This window comes from Ochlerotatus camptorhynchus, unplaced genomic scaffold (genome assembly GCF_037179485.1).
Source record: "Ochlerotatus camptorhynchus isolate MF236.1 unplaced genomic scaffold, CSIRO-AGI_Acam_v1.1 ptg000320l, whole genome shotgun sequence".
Lineage (NCBI taxonomy): Eukaryota > Metazoa > Arthropoda > Insecta > Diptera > Culicidae > Ochlerotatus > Ochlerotatus camptorhynchus.
The window spans coordinates 2,743,990-2,764,681 of record NW_027040808.1 but is presented as its reverse complement, the minus strand read 5'-3'; the positions used below and the strand labels follow the sequence as shown (position 1 = coordinate 2,764,681).

The window sequence follows — 20,692 nt, the reverse complement described above, 5'->3', positions numbered from 1 at the left end:
GACCTCTGTCAGACGACAGAGTTGTTGCCCTCGATCTGTCGTACGTTCAGGTAAATGTCGTTGAAAGCAAGGCAATTCAGACGATTAGCTAGATGAACAACGCAGAAGGTGATGATAGTTGAACGGACGCATTTTTCTATAATGCGTTGTTTGCTGCTGACAAAGTGAGGATGAGAGATAGGGATCGTTAAATTGGAAAATTGTGTGCTGCCGTGAGGTGTAGCTCAGTGACGTTGCTGGTGGCAGAAGGAACGCAATTGATATGCGGTACGTGCGTTCCAGCGTAGTTGACATCTTGGAAGATAATAATATGAAGTTTGTGGTATGATATATTCTTAAGGTGAATCCAGCCAGCTGGTAGAAAACAGACACATTACTGTGCAGTTAGTCATTATACAGAAACTGGTAATGGCGAACGGTTGGTTTTGTACGTGAGTAGAAGAGAACATCAGGTTTAAGACATTGAACATTGGATGTTAGTAGATAGATACCATATAAGAATAGAACGTAATTCCGGGGAATATAAGATTCTCTTACAGTTTTGTAGAAAAATTAACCCTTTCTTTAATCAGTCCGCATCGTGCTCTCTTGCCGTGCGGATCTATTTGCTTTTTGCTGAAGGAAGTGTTACTACTACCTAAAGCTACAACAAATTTAAACAGCACTTTTCAGTGCTCAACCTGTAAAAATTTTCTACCTTGTTCCAACTCTTATTCCTCTTCGATCCTTGTTTGGACCCTACCCGAGGTAATCCTTCTTGGATATCGATTTGGAAAATTCCTCTTCGATCCTTCAGATTCTTATAGTAATCTGCTTGGAAGTCGAATTGGATAAAAATTTACTGCCGCCATGGCGCCTAAACGCAAAAGAAAGGGGCAAACTCTTGACGCCCCTTCTGATGAAATTAATTTGAGTAATCAATTTGATTTGCTCACGGATGATGAGAATGATCCATCATCCAAGAAAAATTCTAGTAAACTTTCCCGGCTTAATGCCAAGAAGGAAAAGATTCCCCCTATTGTGATAACCACTACCGATTTCCATGCTCTTCGCATGGAACTTTTGAATTTCGTGAAAGTTAAGTTTTCACTACAAATTGGACGTCGGGGTGAATGCCGTGTATTGGCTGAAACCTTGGACGGATTTAAATGTCTTCTCAAGTATCTTACTGAGAAGAAGCACAAATTTTTTACTTACGACACCAAAACTGAACGTGTGTTCAAGGTTGTCATGAAAGGACTGCCCAGTGGTGAATCCCTGGATCAGATCAAAGATGAACTGGCAAAATTACTTGGAGTTGTGCCACTCCAAGTAATCAAAATGAAAATGAAATCCCGTCCTGGCGATTCGCGCAACGGGATTTCTAATGATTTTTATTTAGTTCACTTCAAGTCTAGTGAACTAAACAACCTTAAGGCCTTAGAAAAAGCTAGCCTTATGCTCCATGTCCGAGTGAAGTGGGAACACTTCAGGAAGACTGGAGGAAATTTCCAAAACCTCACCCAGTGCCGTAAGTGCCAGGGATGGGGTCACGGAACTAAAAATTGCTACATGCCAGCTAAATGCATGAATTGTGGTGATTCCTCTCACGCAAAGGACGACTGTCCTGTGAAGGAAGATCCTAAGAAATTTAAATGTTCAAATTGTGGTGAAAACCACAAATCCAATTTTTGGGAATGTAAGACTCGCAAAGCGATCATACAATCTCGTTCTAACCGTCAGGTAGGAAACGCTCCACGTTTCCGACCAGGTACAAATTCTTCTGCTGTTAACAACGGTCAGCGAGGAACAAATTCTACATTCGTACCCGTAGGTACAAATATCACCCCTGCTTCAAATGTTTCATCTGTACCTACTCCCCTCGCTGCTAACAATGTTCAGCGAGTTAATGGAGCTACCTATGCTGCTATTGCAGCGGGTAGAAATCAAAATACTCACCAACGTTCTAACGGAAATTTTGACAATTTTGACTTAGGAAGCATTACTGCCCCCAAAATGGAATTTTTACAGAATTCATTAATTGACATGATTTCTGATATGCTTAAATCTAACTCCATGTTTGATGCTATTCAAACTGGAGTAAAATTTGCAAATAATATTGTCATGACTTTAAAATTCAGTAATGGATTTTAAAGCATTAAATATTGTAAATTGGAATGCTCGATCTCTTAAAGATAATGAAGACGAGCTATTTAACTTTTTAAGAGTTCATAACGTGCATATTGCCGTTATAACTGAAACGTTCCTTAAACCTGCCCATAAGGTTAAGAAGGACGCAAACTACTTGATTTATAGAAATGATCGTCTTGATGGACCCTGTGGTGGCGTTGCCATCATTATTCATAGACGAATCAAACATAAAATTCTTTCTTCATTTGAAACCAAAGTTTTTGAAACTTTGGGAGTTTCTGTTGAAACAAAATTTGGACAACTTACGTTTATAGCTGCCTATTTGCCATTCCAATGCGTAGGCCAGCAAAAGAATTTTCTCAAGGGTGACCTCCAGAAACTTACCCGTCATAGGTCTAAATTCTTCATTATTGGTGATTTTAATGCAAAACACCGCTCATGGAATAATGCTCAAAGCAATTCCAATGGTAATATTCTGTTTGATGATTGTTCTGCAGGTTATTACACTATTCAATATCCAAACAGTCCAACATGCTTTTCTTCTATAAGAAATCCCTCCACTATTGATTTGGTCTTAACTGATTCATGTCAACTTTGTAGCCAATTGGTTACCCATGCTGACTTCGGTTCTGATCACCTTCCAGTAACTTTTGAAATATCCCAAGAAATAATTTGTAATCCCAACAGCTCTACTTTCAATTACCATAGAGCTGATTGGGAGCAGTATCGAACATTTATGGAATATAACTTCGATCCAAACATTCCTTTGCAAACCAAAGATGAAATTAATTATGCTCTTGAATCTCTGACTACTTCTATAGTTGAAGCAAGAGCTGCCTCAGTACCAAAATGCGAGGTTAAATTCGATTCAATTATAATAGACGATGATCTTCAGCTCTTGATCCGTCTTAAAAATGTCCGTAGGAGACAATATCAAAGAACACGCGATCCTGCCATGAAGGTTATCTGGCGGGATTTGCAAAAACAAATTAAAAAGCGATTCTCTGCCCTGAGGAACAAAACTTTTGAAAATAATATTTCTAAATTAGACCCGAGTTCCAAACCCTTTTGGAAACTCACAAAAATTTTGAAAAAACCTCAAAAGCCTATTCCAGCGCTTAAAGAAGGTGGTAAAATTTTGATCACAAATTTGGAAAAAGCTCAGAAACTTGCTAAGCAATTCGAGAGTTCCCATAATTTCAGTTTGGGTCTTACTAGTCCTATTGAGAATCAGGTTGCTCGGGATTTTCTGAATATTTTCTCTCGGGAAAATATTTTTGATGATTCCTGGGGGACTGATTTGGACGAAGTAAGGTCTATAACTAAAAATTTTCAAAATATGAAAGCTCCAGGTGATGATGGAATTTTATATATCCTCATCAAAAAACTCCCAGAGAGTACCTTGTCTTTCTTGGTAAAATTTTTTAACAGATGTTTCCATTTGGCATACTTTCCTGATAAATGGAAAAATGCAAAAGTTGTTCCAATTTTGAAGCCGGATAAAAATCCAGCTGAAGCTTCTAGCTACCGCCCAATAAGTTTGCTTTCTTCAATAAGTAAACTTTTTGAAAAGATAATTTTGAATAGAATGATGCTTCACATGAATACGAACTCAATTTTTGCAGATGAGCAGTTTGGATTTCGCCATGGGCATTCAACTACTCATCAACTCTTAAGAGTTAACAATTTAATTCGTTCAAACAAATCTGAAGGCCACTCAACTGGAGTTGCTCTTCTAGACATAGAAAAAGCATTCGACAGTGTTTGGCATGAAGGTTTGATTGCTAAATTGAAAAAGTTTAATTTTCCACTTTATATTATGAAATTAGTTCAAAATTATTTAACTGACAGAACTCTTCAAGTAAATTATCAAAATTCCAAATCTAATCGACTACCTGTTAGGGCAGGAGTTCCTCAGGGTAGCATTCTTGGGCCTATATTGTATAACATTTTCACTTCGGACCTCCCTGATTTGCCTCAGGGTTGCCACAAATCTTTGTTCGCTGATGACACAGGCATTTCCGCTAAAGGAAGAAGTCTTCGTGTTATTTGCAGCAGACTGCAGAAAAGTTTAGATATTTTCTCTTCTTATTTACAAAAATGGAAGATTTCTCCCAACGCTTCCAAAACTCAACTTATAATATTTCCACATAAGCCTAGAGCTTCGTTTTTGAAACCTAGTAGTAGTCACATAGTCACTATGAACGGAGTTCCAATTTCCTGGTCAAACCAAGTGAAATATCTTGGATTAATACTTGACCAAAAATTAACTTTTAAAGATCACATTGAGGGCATTCAAGCCAAATGTAACAAATATATTAAATGTTTGTATCCTCTTATAAACAGGAAATCCAAACTTTGCCTGACGAATAAACTTCTAATATTTAAACAAGTTTTTAGACCGGCCATGCTTTACGCTGTGCCAATATGGTCTAGTTGCTGCACTACCAGGAAAAAAGCACTTCAAAGGATTCAGAACAAAGTTCTGAAAATGATTTTGAAGTTGCCTCCCTGGTACAGTACTACCGAAGTACATAGAATTTCGAATGTTGAGACTTTAGCACAAATGTCCAACAAAATAATTAATAATTTCAGGCAAAAATCGTTGCAATCCTCAATTGCAACGATTAATTCCCTTTATACTTAGATAAGATTTAGTTTTAGTATTTAGTTTTAAGATATCAATTGTTATACTGACATGCAGGTTAAAAAACCTGTTTAAAATACTGAATTGCCAAGACATGAACAATGTAAAAACACTTAGATATATATCATAACAATTAAGGCTGGTACGTTACTGCAGTAACTGGAGCACCTAGGTTAAAATGAAATGTAATTTATTTTGAATTTGGAACAAATAAAGAGTTAAAAAAAAAAAAAAAAAAAAAAAAAAAAAAAAAAAAAAAAAAAAAAAACCCTTTCTTTAATGAATCACGACTTCAACAGATTCTGTAATGTGGTCGTCGGGAGACTTTTCAAATAACTGTGTAAAATTAAACTGTGTATATTCCAGCCAGTGCATTTAATTTATTTATTTATTTATTTCTTCATCAACAGGCTTCTTGGTCCCAATGATGGATAAGTTGTTGCCAATGAACTAAATTAATATACATTAAAACTACACATATGTTTCAAATTATCTAGAAATATTAGGATCTCTAGCACGTAGCAAGTCACGCGAAACGTTAAAACCAAATTGACTGGCAACCCGGTTGAAAACTCTCTGTATACCAGCAAAGGCACTGTTCATTCCGTAATTGGTGCTGTGAGGTTGAGGTCGTAGCATCGCGTTGTTCCGTAGAGATCTTGGTCGCACATACATGTTGATTCGTTGTAGGATTTCAGGACAATCAACTCGACCCAGCAAGACATCATAAACAAGCATAACCTTAGCAACGTCTCTTCGTGTACTAAGTGTATCCAGACGAATAACCTGACATCGGTGCTCGTAGTTTGGGGGACGAAATGGATCCCGCCATGGTAGTTGACGAAGTGCGAATCGAACAAACCGCCGTTGCACTGATTCTAATTTCTCAATTCCATTTTGGTAGGCTCCAAACAGTCGAACCGTACTCCAATGTCGACCGAACTAATGCACAGTAGAGCGCTTTTAGACAGTAAATGTCCGTGAACTCTATTGTTAACCGGAAGATAAAGCCTAGAGATTTTGAAGCTTTATTCTCTACGAACGACACGTGCTGCTTGAAGGTCAACTGGGAGTCGAGGATAATTCCCAAGTCCTTGATTTCGTTCACTCTTACTAGTGGTACTCCAGAAAATGAATAATCGTGGAGTTTTGGAGTTTCGAGAAAACGTAATAACTGAACATTTTGCAGGATTTACGGTCATACGATTCATCTGGCACCAATGAGCGATTGCATTAAGTTGTTGTTGTAGAAACTGAGCGTCAGCCTCAGAACGAATCTTGAAATATAGCTTGAAGTCATCAGCAAACGAAAACCTTGGTCCATCCAGCACTGCATTGACATCGTTGAAGTATAAAAGGAAGATGAGTGGTCCACGATGACTTCCCTGCGGAATCCCTGACATGATTTGAAATAAAGCTGAAGTGGATTCGCCGATGACTACTTGCGAGCGACGACCGTTCAAGTAGGACTGGAACCAATCCAAAAGAGTTCCATGAATTCCAAGCTTTTCAAGCTTCGCTACAGCAATTTGATGGTTGACCTTATAATGCTTCGGATAAGTCCAAATATAGTACATCCGTTTGTGCTCGTTCAAGCATACTGTCGGTTACTTAAGAAGTGAGACATAAAAGGTTTGATGCGGTTGAACGACCGGGAATGAAACCATGCTGGTCTGGGCTTAAAAATTACTTGCAATGAAAGAATAATTGGTCCATCACAACAAGCTCAAAGAGTTCGGAAACAGCGCATAACGAGGATATTCCACGATAATTATCAACATTCTTCCTATCGCCGTTTCTGTGTACAGGGAACATTTATGCACGTTTCCAGCAGGACGGAAACACTCCGGATGAAAGCGACAAGCTGAAGATCACTTGAAGTGCCTCGAGCAAGCTGTCAATGAAGTTCTTCAAAAACCTTTTGGGACCTAAGCACGTTGACACTTTTAGTTTACGTGCAGCTGCCATAATCGCATCATTGTTAACAGTGACTTCAGGCATAGCTAGCCCTGACGGCTGTGTGTTACTAGATGCTGATGATATCTGTCTATCGGATAGCAATTCGTTGGAGAAAATCCTAGAAAACTTCGAGCCAAACATGTCACATATGTCTTGTGGTTCAGAGCCTACGGTCCCATTCCACTTCATTGAAGAAGGCAGGTCACACTCGTTACGTTGCTGTTTGACATAATCCCAGAAAGATTGTGGGTGGGATTTGAGTCATCGTTGTAAGCCCGTCTGATATCGAATATACCATCTCTTGCTAACGCGAAAAATTATCTTAATTATTATTCATTACAGGCTGTTCTAAGAACTACACACTCAATCTAAGACACGTTATAGATTCATCATTCAAGATTCTATCAGATTCAAATAATTGGAAAACTTTTGAATACTTCCTGAACAACCTACAGTCTTGAAAGACTATTTGAATTTTTAAACAGTTAGAGATCCTCAGAGCTTGATCAACCTGAAGTCTTGGAAAAATATCCAGAGAACTTTACTAATATCTTCGTCTATATGAAATATTTTTTTCTTGCTGTCTAGAAAGGATTTCTGAAAGAATATTCTGTAACTTATGCAACATTTCCTACACATCTACAAAACTCTCTTAAGTTTTACAAAATTTCCTCAACTTCTACGAAGTTCCCTGAATGTATTCAAAATTCCATATATTTTTTTTCCATCTCTCTTAATTCTACGAAGATCTCTGAACATCTTTGAACTTCTGGAAAGACACTAGAACATCTAGAAAGTTCCTTAATTTAACGAAGTTCCCAAAGCCTCCAAGAAGTTCATGGAGCTTTTTTGAAGAAAAATCTCTGACAAACTGCAAAGATGTTCCCTAAACTAAAGCATGGATCCATGAAGTTCTTAGACGTTAATTGAACTATTTTTAGATCTTCTAAAAAATTCCCTGCACTTTTTTAAAGTTCCTTACACTTATATGAAGTTTTACGCAGCTGCTCAAAATGCTACGAAATTTACAAAACTTGTACAAAGTTTGCTGTACTTTTACGTTTCTCGTTGATTTTCCGCGAAGTTGCACGAACGAAGTTTCATGAATTTGTACGTAATTTTCGCAACTATTCCAAGTCCATGAAGCTTCAAACAAGTTCCCTTAACTTCTACGAAGCTCCTCAAACTTACATACATTTTATACGCAGTTTTCAAGAATTTCTACTCAGTTTCTTCAATCTCTACGATGTACCCTGAACTTCTTAGAAGTCCTTAAAATTCTACGAAGTTCCCCCTGAGCTCATGGCCAAATTGTAGAGCCTGAAGACGTCTTAGTATGCCATCGATTAAATATCGATATAATTTCTCAAATTTATTTCTAGCCCAGAACATAAGAAAAGTAATCTGTATAAAGGACTTTAAAAAAATATTTGTATGTGGTCCCATTTTATTAATCGCTGTTAAATAGTAACACCGACCTTGACAAGCTTGACAAAATACCGGTGAGTCAAAAAAAACACCAAACATTCTGAGGAGAGGGGGCCTAGATAATTCTGGAAGGTGCAATGCTACACAGTAGGGTGGTTCAAAATATCGATTTTGTTTCACCTCACCTCAAAATTTGAGCTCATGTGATTGCGAAATCGTAGTTCACTGGCCCTTTGAAGTTTATACGGGAATTACTACTCAAGAGCTTCTCAATAGACTTATTACATTTAAGATTCATATTTGTTTCAAAATATGATCTGGAAGTGGTTAAGATAGGTAGATTATGAGTTTTATCACCCATAGAACCAACGAAAACAATTATTAAAATCTTTGTTTTAGAAATAGAAGAGTTTTAAGAATTCACTCTCATACCACGCTGATGATTTTCAAGATGGCAACAAGAGGCCAAGTTTTAAAGACCTATTGGAGAATTCGATGATATGTATCATCCATATGATGGTCATTTGGAAATCATTGGCACATAACATACATTGATTTTTTTTCTAAGGTTGTAAATTCTTCTTCTTCTTCTTCTTCGCATTTCAAGCTTATTGCATATCGCATATTAGCTTATTGCGTGCTCTCAACTTAGTGTTCTAAGGTACACTTCCACAGTTATTAATTGAGAGCTTTCGGTGCCTGTACCATTTCTGCATTAGTATAATTGTGTGGCAAGTCCAATCATACTTCTATGCCCAGGGAAGTCGAGACATTTTCCAACCCGAAAAATTCCTAGACCGGCCCGGGAATCGAACCCAGCCACCTCCAGCATGGTCTTGCTTTGTAGCTGCGCCTTTACTGACTGAGCTAAGGGAGGCCCCGTAAATACTCATTACATCTGAAAAAAAAATGTTTTTCGGAATTCTAAAATCATTACACGCAACCGGCAAATGTAAGATTCTATTACATATTTGCATGAAAAGTATTCAGAATTTGCAATGTTTCGCAACATGAACAGATTCAGTGTTCACTCGGCTGTCGACAAAAGCAGGCAACTCTCGATGTGTGCCATGTGATCGTCTGTTTTCTCAGCAGCAACCATTGTGTGGTCCTCCTCATTGTTCTTCATCAGCAGTTCTTTCGGTCCGTTCGGTCCGCAACCGTTTAGTGATGAGTGTGTGAGTGCTGACCACGTTTTACGACCATTACTGCAAAGGAAGCGCTCTGACCCCCGTTGGCAAAATTGCCATATAATGAAACAACTGGAAACGGCTCCCGTTCTGATGGAGGAGGCTTTTTGGACTATAGTTTTAAGATGTATTGTATAGTGACCAACAATCCTCGGCTCTGTAAAGTTAATTCGATTGAGCCTTACGAACACAGTTTTTTTTCTCCAAATGCATTGGATATAGAAAATTATCTCGTGAAGATTTGATACAAATAAATCATTCTGGAAAAACTTGCTTGTACAAGAACTGCCGTTACATTTGTTTTATGAAACATGTGTAGAGGACAGTGCGGAGATTTGTCATTGTCCATTAACAGACTTTCGCGCGATATTGACAAAATTGTTCGTCACATAGTCACTGACAGACTTGATCCTCAAAAAAACCTTCGTCAAAATCTCATTCATATTTTCTTCAATGACAAAGATTCACCTGATAGCAAAAAGTGTAATTTCGTACATTCTGTGTCACATGATTGTTATCCAAGTAGTTCAGGACGTAGATGCTTGTTGAATTTAACGGCTCCATGTAATTATTTTGCCCAAGCCATTTAATTTCGTTACAAATTTAGATAGAAGACAAGGGTTTGCTTTGACGATGACTGTTAGCTCAAATGAGTGACCAAATAAGAATTTGGGATATCACCGTGTATTGCCGAGATTTTGCAGCACTGGTAGAGGATGTAATGAATCCAACCTTACAACGAATGTAAGAGAAATTTATGTTGAGTGTAGATGTTATGATCATATTTTTATTTGTAAAAAAAAAGTTACAAAGTACATACGTGGTTGACACATAAAACATGTCAATTTTGCTTCCTGAGAGCCGCAATCAGCGATTTTATCAATATTCTCTCACACACTCAGCGATCATAAAATCGCAGATTGTGAGTCTAAGAATGCAAAGGTGCCAGGTTTTATATGGCAAACACATACTTTGAATTTCATTTTGTAAGCTTGCAAGTATAACATGTGATCATAACATCTTTTGATTTCATTGTTCCGTAAAACATGTTTTTATACGAAATGAGGATTTAATGCAGCCTTGGATTTTTCAAAGCGATTTCTTCTCATTGGTCATCCAATAAAATTTAAAGAATTTCACCAATGGAGACTACATGTGGTTTTGGTCCAGTGTAGTAAGCTAATTATAATGCATCGCTTGGTTGCGACTTCCACAATTTGACCCCAGCACTGGTCAAGCAGTAGTTAACTCGTGTGTATGAACACTCTCTATTAGCTAATGACAAAAAAAGAGCAGGAAACCCAAGATTCAAGATCAAAAAACGAAAAAAAAAAATCTGAAACACCAAAATTGGTATGCTTTATTAGGAAGAGGAAAACGCCTGTGCTACGTTTTCCAGACGTAACAATAAAAAAAAATCAAAGGGCTCAATCATGCAAGATAACTCAAATAACTCAAACAAACCTATCGCAACATTATACGCCCTACCGCAAACCAGGGCCGGGTGTACCTGTTCCACCCAAACGATATCATATCTACAGCGCTAAGCACCAGACACCACACAAGCTCATATCAAACACGAGCAAGTGTTGTGTACACAAAAGGAATCAATTTCATAACAGACACACAATCAACGCCCAGCAATACGCGAGCTCAATTCCTCATCGACCCACCGCACTGATAAGATAAGATTATACATCAACACTCACCAAAGCCACCAGGGATCCTCGCACCGTAATTCCGACCATCGGAGCAAAGTAAATCGTAACTCCCGGTTCGATGATCAACCGCGCCTTTCGCTCGACCTCCAGATCCGTCCGCAGCGAATACGGACTCTCCGAAGCTCTCAGGTGCTTTTCTCCAAGCACCACATCCCCGGAAATCTCCGTATAATGTACTCCTCCATCCATTCCGGGAACACCTTCGTACTGATAATGTGACTCATCGTCACCGCCTGCACCGCCACCACCACCGCCGCCACCATTTTCACTGGTGGAAATATGATTCGTGATAATTTCCCGACTTTCCACTGCGACGTGCTCGAAATCACGATCCGGGTAAGCACTTTCATCGTATTCTTGACACTGGATCACTGTCACCGTTGCACTACCGAACACCAAAAGAACCGCCGCCAACGAGAAGCCGAACCATTTGGGCTTCCAGCGGTTCTTCCAACAAAGCCGCTTCGAAGGCACCATTCCCACGCTGCCGCGATCCACGGTCGGTCGTTTCGAATTAAAATTTATATCACTTTCGATGAACTTTCGATTCATCATCTTTTGCTTTTTGCACGTTTCGCTTCTTTCTTCGGTTCGGGTTAACCTATTTCTAATTAACTCATTGCACTGGTCTCCCACTAGACTCTTTTCAATAGTAACAGAAGGCACAAACTAGCTTGACAGCACACTATACCGAGGCTGAAATAGGCACTGTGTCATCGTTATGGGAGGCAGCTCGATTCGTAATCACGGCTCAACATTGACTGTAGTGACACCTTCGTTTTCGAGTCAGCGATGTGATTGCCTGAAAGAACAGATTGATAAAGACACAAATATAATAACATTCATTAGTCGTTACGCTCACGATTAAACAGTAGATATTAAGAGTGTAGATATGAGACTGTGCTCTGTAGTTTGAAGCTTCACACAAACGTGTCTTGATTACACACATTTGCCTTGTCTGCCGCTAATCAACTATGCTTACGTGTAGGTAACTGGAGTGCAATTTAAGGGAACGCCTAAAAGATAAACGTAATGTAACATGTAGAGCGTGATATCACACACAGTAGTGTACTAGACCATATGCTTCCTTCCCAATCAACAGTTACCTTTCGAGCAAAAAACACACTCTACTAACTGTACCCAAGCACCGCAACGTGACAGTTAATTTAGTTTTGAAAGCACAAAGCTGGAGGTGCCGTTCGTGTGATAGGGTTGATACAACCAGCAGAACCATCCCGGGAAGGGACCTAGTACAAAAAGTACCCTTGAATTCCCCTTTACGGTTTACGGTTGCTGCAGCAGCGATGCATCCATTAAATCGTAAATCTTCTGAAGCAACAACAACAAAAAAGTCTGATCGTTCCATGTCGATACAGAGTCCGGGACCTCGTCATCGGAGATGACTCATGAAGATCTCGAGCGTACCTGTATTTAAAAGGCCAATCCGCATGAGTCGTGCTCTGCTGCGGTGTGCGCAGGAAATCTGTGCTCTGCTCCCCCGCCCGCTAGAGCTCTCCAGCTTTGAGCAGTGATGTTTATTAGCATCCTCCAGCACAACCGCCCCACATTTAAACTATTTCGAGGTTAAGGTGTTCGGTTTCAGTCGATTCCGTTGAAAATCTCGAAGTAAATAAATGTAGCAGCAGCAGCTATGTAGGTAACTGAAGAGCCATCTCTTTTTGTTTGTGATTGTCTATCCGATTCGAGGTAAGTAGGAGCATAGTGAATACCGCATCTGACCCATTTAGCAATGAACAAAAGGGAAATAAAACGTAAATTGTGGGATGGAGCGGTGGAAAATTGATAATTTCTTTAAAATCAACTGTTGAAGTTTAGGGAGATTTCAATCTGGAGGGAGCGCTTAGCTGAAAATACGTTTTACGATCGTTTTTTTAAAAGATCAGTTGGACGATAGTTGGGTTCAGTTCTTTTTTGTGTTTGGCTTGTACAATTTTCATCTTGCATTGTGATCTTTGCCTCAATGCTTAGATTTGCAGCGAAATGAATGATGAGAAATATTTATGACGACTGGTTTTAGTGGGAAGGAGAACCGAAACTCCCCTGGCTTAAGAAAGGAAAAGAATATACACTCAGGTCTTTTTTACACGGGGGATATGTACCGTGTAAAAAAACCTACAAGATTTTGATTTTTCACATGCTTAAATGTTTTTAAAAAATCGGATTTTGATGCCATTTGGAATTAAAGCATGCTATGGTCCATATAGACAGATGTTAAAAATGTCTGTATTTACACCAAAAATTGTGATTTTTCTTTAAATATGCCATTCGATTACATATAGCTTGAAACGGATAATGTCATTGGAATCAAGTCGATAGGTTGTATCGTTGTCGAGAAATCGTTAAAAACGTACCGTGTAAATCGTGGAAAACCGTGTAAAAAAAACCGCGTAAAAAACCGTGTAGAAAAGATAATTTTTATTAGAACTTCATTGCGCTGAGCATTTTAGAAAAGCTTTCAAGGGTAAATTAACGATTTTTTTTATGAAATAACTCGAACAACCATTTGGAAACTTGTAAAAAAACGATACCGTTACTAATTCTATTGCAATTTACTTTTAAACAGCTTCAATTATTTTTGGAAAAATTTTATGCCAAAATTTAATTTTGAAAGAATTTTGCAATACTTTCTGAACACTTTTACCCTGAATTTTGATTTTATTTTATTTGTTTTAATTACGTTATAATTCTAACAAACCAAAACCACAAAACATAATCAAACGGATTCTATCAGTGAACCAAAAACACATCATTCACTGATATGAGATCATAACCGCTCATCTTTTTCGCATTCTATCGGATTTGCACTCAGCTAAAAGCTGATTTCACATTCTTTCGGTTTCGCACTTGCGCCTTCCTACTGTTCAGTTCCCTTAATTGAACGCTACGATCAAGTTCACTTTTCCTAATGGTAGTGCGAAACCCACCATGGGCGAAAGTTTCAATTTTGTGATTTGGGCCTCGATAGATATAAAGATGTGCACGGTGTATACAAAGACGTCGAAATGGAGATTTCCTCCTCGATTAATTTACTCAATCGGAAGGGAATAAAAACAAATGCTTCTTATGCAAGGCGTTGGGGCACTGGATGAATTCCAGTCCCTTGTGAAAGACCCAGAAGTAGTTCGAAAAGCAACTGGATGAGGATCAAAAGCAGGGCAAAGAAAAGAAATACCAAGAGAAAAAAACAGAGCGATGGAAGCTCGGATAGCAGGACGTACACTGGTGTAGTGGTTGGAGGTTCATCGTGGCGACCCCGAAGAAACAAGAGTATTGTACATTTCGGGAATCTTTGAGAGATCGCCAAATTCACTTTTAGAGTATATTAATGTATTTGTATTTGTATTTGTATTTGTATTTAAAATAATTCATCTGACAATTTAGTCTTAATGAATATATTAGAGCTAATTTAACATAGACCTAATCCGATTTGCAAAACGTTCGGTTGGTTCATTGACCTCGAAAAACTCTTCGACAGCCGTAAACGCACGAATACACGCTGAGATTGGTTCGTTGTTCCCAAACATGGTTCGGTGAAAACTTGGTTGCAGTAGCGTTGTATTCCGAAGAGATCTGCTCGGCACACGAAAGTTCATCATCGCAAGCAGGTCGGGGGCATCAGTTTCACCATTCAACAGCTTAGCAATAAGCAACGATTGCTGTACTTTCCGTCGTTGTTCCAGTGTGTCTAAGCCCAACAGTCGGCATCTATCAGGATACGGCGGCAAATTGTCAGGATCACTCCACGGCAAGTTTCTCAGGGCCAGACGAATGAACCGTTTCTGAACACGTAAGGAGGGAAGTGAGTAGAACACTGTTTAAGGTTTTCTAGAGTGATTTCATGAACAAGGCGTTTTACCCGAGTAGCACACTTTCATCACAATAAGTTACAGCAACTTGTTTGTGACTAAAATAAGTCGTTTATAAGCTTCTACAATTGATTTGTGACAAGCGTGCTACTCGGGTAGACTTCTCTAGATGAAATTGAATCTAGACTTTTTAAGGGGGGATTACACTTTGATTTTTCAAAAAAAAAAATGCATTTTTTTTTGGCTTAAAATGTTCCTTGGGATGTATACTTTAATTGAGAACTGACTCCAAGTCCGCCAGAATATTCCTTACCGCTTAATGAAGCGATTTCCTAAAACATGTACCGGCGCGCTGAGAGAGCAATTTTATTTTTAACCGCGTTTATCTCGAAACGGGGTTTTTCAAACTGGCGTGGGAAATAACTCTAACCAGTTATCATCAAATTTGGATATCGCCTAAGTTTTCTTGTTCAGAATTAAATTCTGCTTAGAAATACGTATCCACATTTTGTCAAAAATGGATTTTTAATTTACGATTTTGTAAGCATTTTTAGGGTGAAAAAATGGACTTTTTTCCAAAGGCCACAACTTTTGAAAAAAAAAATTAAAAAAAAAATTGGAATACATATTTCTAACCCAAATTTCATTACTAATCAGGATTTTTGTTCAATTTATGTTCCAGGATCACATGGAAAGGAGTATTTTCCCCCGCCGTTTTCCGACTTCCGCGTGAGGACGCCCGCGCGACCTGCTGCACCTGCCACGGAGAGACGCCAATCGAGTTCAAAAAAAAATACAAATTGTAGTTCGAAAGGATGACTAATAAATGGGTTATAACATATTTGCCCTCCCTGAGTGTTTTATTGCTTAAAAAAATTAACGAAAATGCCTTACTTTTTGGACGTTCAAAGTGTACTACCCCCTTAAAGAGGTACTTACCCAAGTAACCGATAAGCATTAAAACGTAGCCCTAATTCTGCTTGAAATCCGAATATGAAGCAGCCATTTAATGCATATGAAGTGCTGTATGCTAATATAGAGTTGATATAATGCTAAAAAGGCGAAATAGCGGGCCTTCATATTGCTTGTATGGTAGCCCGTTACTAGCACTGCTAATGCTTACTTAAGGCTGATGTGAGAAACGTCAAAAATTATCGCTTCCATTCCCGCGCGAATTTTTTTCCTATTATTTGCAAATAATCGGGCTGTTTGAGTAAACAAATACCACCCACCGCCCCCGATGCCAAAAATAAGTAGACTCGTAAACGGAATAAAAAATGATGAGTAATGATTTCTTTACGTTCAGATACCTTTTTTTTCAAGTTTCATCATTTGTGTTTCATATTTATGATTAAGATACGGATATAGATGCTATGAATTTTACCTGTAATGAGACTCGAACCTGGACATTCTGGAACAACAATCATGTGCCTGTACTCCCTAAGCTATAGATCGTGATGGAAATTGCTTTTTAAATTGGCTTATTTAAGCACACGATTGGTGGAGGTCATCCATTTCGCGTTTTCATGGTCTCAGATCTCATCATCAAGAAGCTGTGAAGATCTCATAATTTAATTTTGTGCACACTTTCCTGATGCAAGCACTGAGTTTTATTTTCAAATGCATACATTACGTAGATCTAGAGATTTAAGGATGGGAATATACGAAGTGGTTAAACAAATCGCGTGTGAAAAGTCATGCATCAATCGTTTACTCAATCATCTTTGTCAAATTTTTATGTTGGTGTTTGTGAACATGTTCGAGAGACACAACTCGTTATACCTCACAAATACTGACTACGTGGTTTTCCTGTCAAAATATTATCAAGCATTGCTAATGCTCATATAAAGAGGATTATGTGCATGGAGCATTAGGAGTGTTGATTGAAAGCTTATAGCATTAGCAGTGCTCATTAATGGCTTCTTAGCATTAGCAGTACTGTCTAAGGGCTTATTAACACTAGTAATGCTGAAATAAAGCCGATGAAAGGCTACATACTAATGCTTATGGTTACTTGGGTAGGACAGGTCTTACTCGATTATCCGGAGCAGGGGTTGAAATTGTTGACGTTTTTTTACGACACTCCCTTCGTTGTCATGCGCGAAAGTCTGTTTATTCGTACTCTCATGCTCTCTACCGTCGTCTCTCTTACACAACACAAACGGTAGAACAACATTCGAGCAAAAAGAAAAATTTCAAATAACTATCATATGACATGTGTGATTTCGTTCTAATTCCTCAATTTGGTGTAAATTAATCCATTTCTGATCAGAAATATTATTACTAGGATACCGTTCCTTGCTATTTTCAGAATTCACACAAGCACAACATCAGCAGCTCTTATTATGAGAAAAACTAAAATACATACATTCGTGACGGTCTTCGGCAACAGTGTCGTATGACAGAGCCTGTCATATGACATTTTAGTTTGGTACTGTAATTTGATAGCTTGTTTTGCAAGTGTCGGAAGCAAAGGCAGTCGATTATCACAGAAAATATGTCGACTACGATGACCACTTACAAGACTGATCCGGAGGCTTGAAAAAAAAATTCACTCCGCAGAATCGCGCAATTTCTTTTCGTTTTCGGCCAGTTTAATAGATGATGAAAATTTATTGCACTGGGCTTATGTGCCCAAATTGAACATTTGAAATTATTTAATTCCTGATGGTCACATGTAGCAATTACTGGAAACAACTATCGATCTGATTTTTTGCGATCAATTTTCATCTCACTTTCTTCAACAATGGCTGAAGCCACCCACAGTTTTGAGTGGAACTATTAACACTCTATGCGGTCATCTGATACTTTGAAGCCACCCGAATTGTTGAGTTGATCCATGAGCACTAGGGTAGGTCAACTTAACAACCCCCTGCTCACATCAGCTGTGCAAAATTCGATAGAATTTGTTTCAGATCTAGAAAATGTATGGGATATAGAACAAAACTGTTCAGATACCTGTTAAAATTTCAAAAATAGCTCAATTTTGACCAAACCTTGGATAGATATTCAGTATACTAAGCGAAACAACTTTGTCCAAAATTGTTAATCGATTCGACTTCTAGACAAAAATTTATGGTGCTCCGCATATACCTACAAGTTCGTATGTACGCCTGTAGAATTATGTGAAAATATGTTACCATCGAGATTTCAATTGTTGTATACCTGATACCTTGATATACCTGACGCCTTGAAAACAGCAATATCAAGAGGATTTGATGGAGAACTTTGATTTTCCAACGTGGTAGCATGAGAGAATATCTGAGAGAAGTGATTGAAATTTATTTGTTGTTTATAAATTTATGTGATAAGGCTCAAACGAATTAACTTTACAGAGCTGATGATTCTTGATCACTAAACAATGCATCCTAAAAGTATAGTCAAAAGGTAAAACACAATAAACACATTATCTTCCGCAATCCAAAAAGCCTCTTCCACCAGAACTGGAGCCGCTTCCAGTGGTTTCATTGTATGGCAGTTACGCCAACAAGGGTCAGAGCACTTCCATTGCAGTAATGGACGCAAAACGTGGTCAGCACTCACACACTCATCACTAAACGGTTGATTTCCAAAGTCGACGACGCATCGACTGAAAGAACTGCTAATGAAGAACAATGAGGATGACCACACAATGGTTTCTACCGAGAAAACAGACGATAGCGTGGCACACATCGAAAGTGGCCTGATATAGTAGCCGAGTGAACACTGATTGAAATTTATGGGTAGTTAAAGATATTCACAAAAAATCTGACCAACCTGATGTCTTTAACAAATATATAGACCTCCCAGAAGTCGTCAAATTAGTTGCTCAAGATTTCAGCTTGACCAGAGATTATGCTGAAGGAATTATTGAAAAGACCCCCAGATGATCATAGTTCTCCGTAATATCCTCAAAAAATTTTTTTTTAAATACAGCTTGATCAAATACCAAATTGCTTCGAAATTAATCCAAAGATCTCCAGGCGATCATAAATTTCCAATAAGTACTCAAAATATTAGTTCAAGCGTTCAGCTTGGTCAGATATCATTCTCAATATCTTAAAATGCACATAAATTGCTCCAACATTATTCAAATGGAAACATAGATCTCAAAAAAAATCATCAATAAATCTGTTAAAGACTTCAGCGTGATAAGTGATACCGTATTCCACCTGAAATCACAATTCAAATCACATCTCCCAGACATTCTCTCCTCATACCAGGTTGGTCACAAATGATTGCAAAGACCTTCAGGTAATCAAAAATCTCTAAAATCCCACTGCCAAACAATTCAAATCATATCTCCCAGATATTCTTTTAAGTTACTTGGTTGCTCAGAAATTATTCAAAAGACCTCATAGTGACCATTGATCTCCAAAATATTTTCGAGGTATTTGTTTTAGACTTCAGCTTTATCAGGTATCGTTCCGAATATCTACAACGCCCAGCAATTCAAATCAAATCTCCAAGATATTTGATTCTTAAAGATTCAAGGTTGCTTAGAGGTTATTTAAAATAACACCAAGTGATAAGAGATCACCTTAAAAACCTCAGGATGTTTTTCCAAGGTTTTAGTTTGATCAGGTATCATTCTAGAGATATCCAAGTATTCCATAATCCATATCTACCAGGTTTTTCCTCATATGAAACATGGCAGCTAAGAAATTATTCCAGAGTCCTTCATGTGTTTTAAGATCTCCATAAGGTCAACTGAATATTTTTCAATACCTAAGGTTGATCAGGTTCCATTGTACTGAAGATCTTAAACTGCTCATCAATTCAAATCACATCTCTCGTATATTCGCTCATGATGCAAGGTAGCTCCGAAAATATTCCAACGACCATCAGGTAATCAGTTATCTTTGTTTTCTAGTCGTAGTATAGTCCTAAACTAATTTAGAACCCTCTCGTAGCGTATTTCGCTGTACCTAATACACGGACGGTAACATCTTCTGGAACGTCCCATCTTTCTTCCTCCTAAAATGGTACGTAATCCCAAGGAATTTTAAAGGAATTCAGGTAGCATCAATGAAACTAATGGTACTGCAGAAATCTTTAGTGAACATCATAAAAGTTCAAGGTTGAGGTCAAAAAAGCTGTGGAAACTTTCAAAATGATCTCAGATGTAGCCTCAAGGAAGTTTGATACAATTCTTGTATCATAAAAGAAGTTCATGCCATTTTGGAGAAAATCAGGATACTTCAGAAAAGCTATGACAACCTTACAAAGAGATAAGGGACGTTGGAAGATGGGCCGAATGCCATTTAGCTGACTGGTCATTGAGCCGAATAGTTGAGAAAAATTAAAACAATATTAGATACCTGATTTGACATTTTAAAGTGAGAAATGGAGAAATTTTATGATTCCAGATTCCAAACTTAGAGGAATTTTACGATCTGAGACATTATAGGCCACGATGTGGCCATACGTTGTGTTTTGGTGTATGCTTTCCTCTCTTCGTCTCTAGGCACCTCAATTAAAAGGTGAAAACCTTAAAAGGGGGACCACCTTCCAAGGGACCTTGGAAGAGGTTAAGGAACGGTGTTGGGTCATTAGGCCGAATGCCGTTTAGCTGAAGCTTCGTCGAATACTTGAGAATAATTCATTCGTTGCTTTCCTTTTCCTCTCTTCATCTCAAGGCAGTGGACATAAATAAAAAGCGTTCTTTAAAGACAGTTATAAGCACAATTTAAAGATCTTTGACTTTTTACAATTATGAAGTTTTTTGCAGTTCTCTGTTATATTTCTGATGAAATTTCAACCACATCAACAGTTGCGAAATTTCCAATTGAGAACAGTTCCACCAGTTGG

At 38.2% G+C, this 20,692-nt stretch overlaps 1 protein-coding gene across 3 annotated transcripts in view; it reads right to left on the bottom strand.

Annotated features, from left to right (window-relative positions):
• Positions 1-20,692, bottom strand: part of bark (protein bark beetle) — a 77,196-nt gene that overhangs the window by 35,671 nt on the left and 20,833 nt on the right. For all 3 annotated transcript variants that reach the window (XM_065229724.1, XM_065229723.1, XM_065229725.1), the window contains exon 2: positions 11,064-11,877. In XM_065229724.1, the coding sequence (XP_065085796.1) occupies positions 11,064-11,630 (567 nt within the window). In that variant the 5' untranslated portion in view covers positions 11,631-11,877. The remainder of the gene's footprint in view (positions 1-11,063; positions 11,878-20,692) is intronic.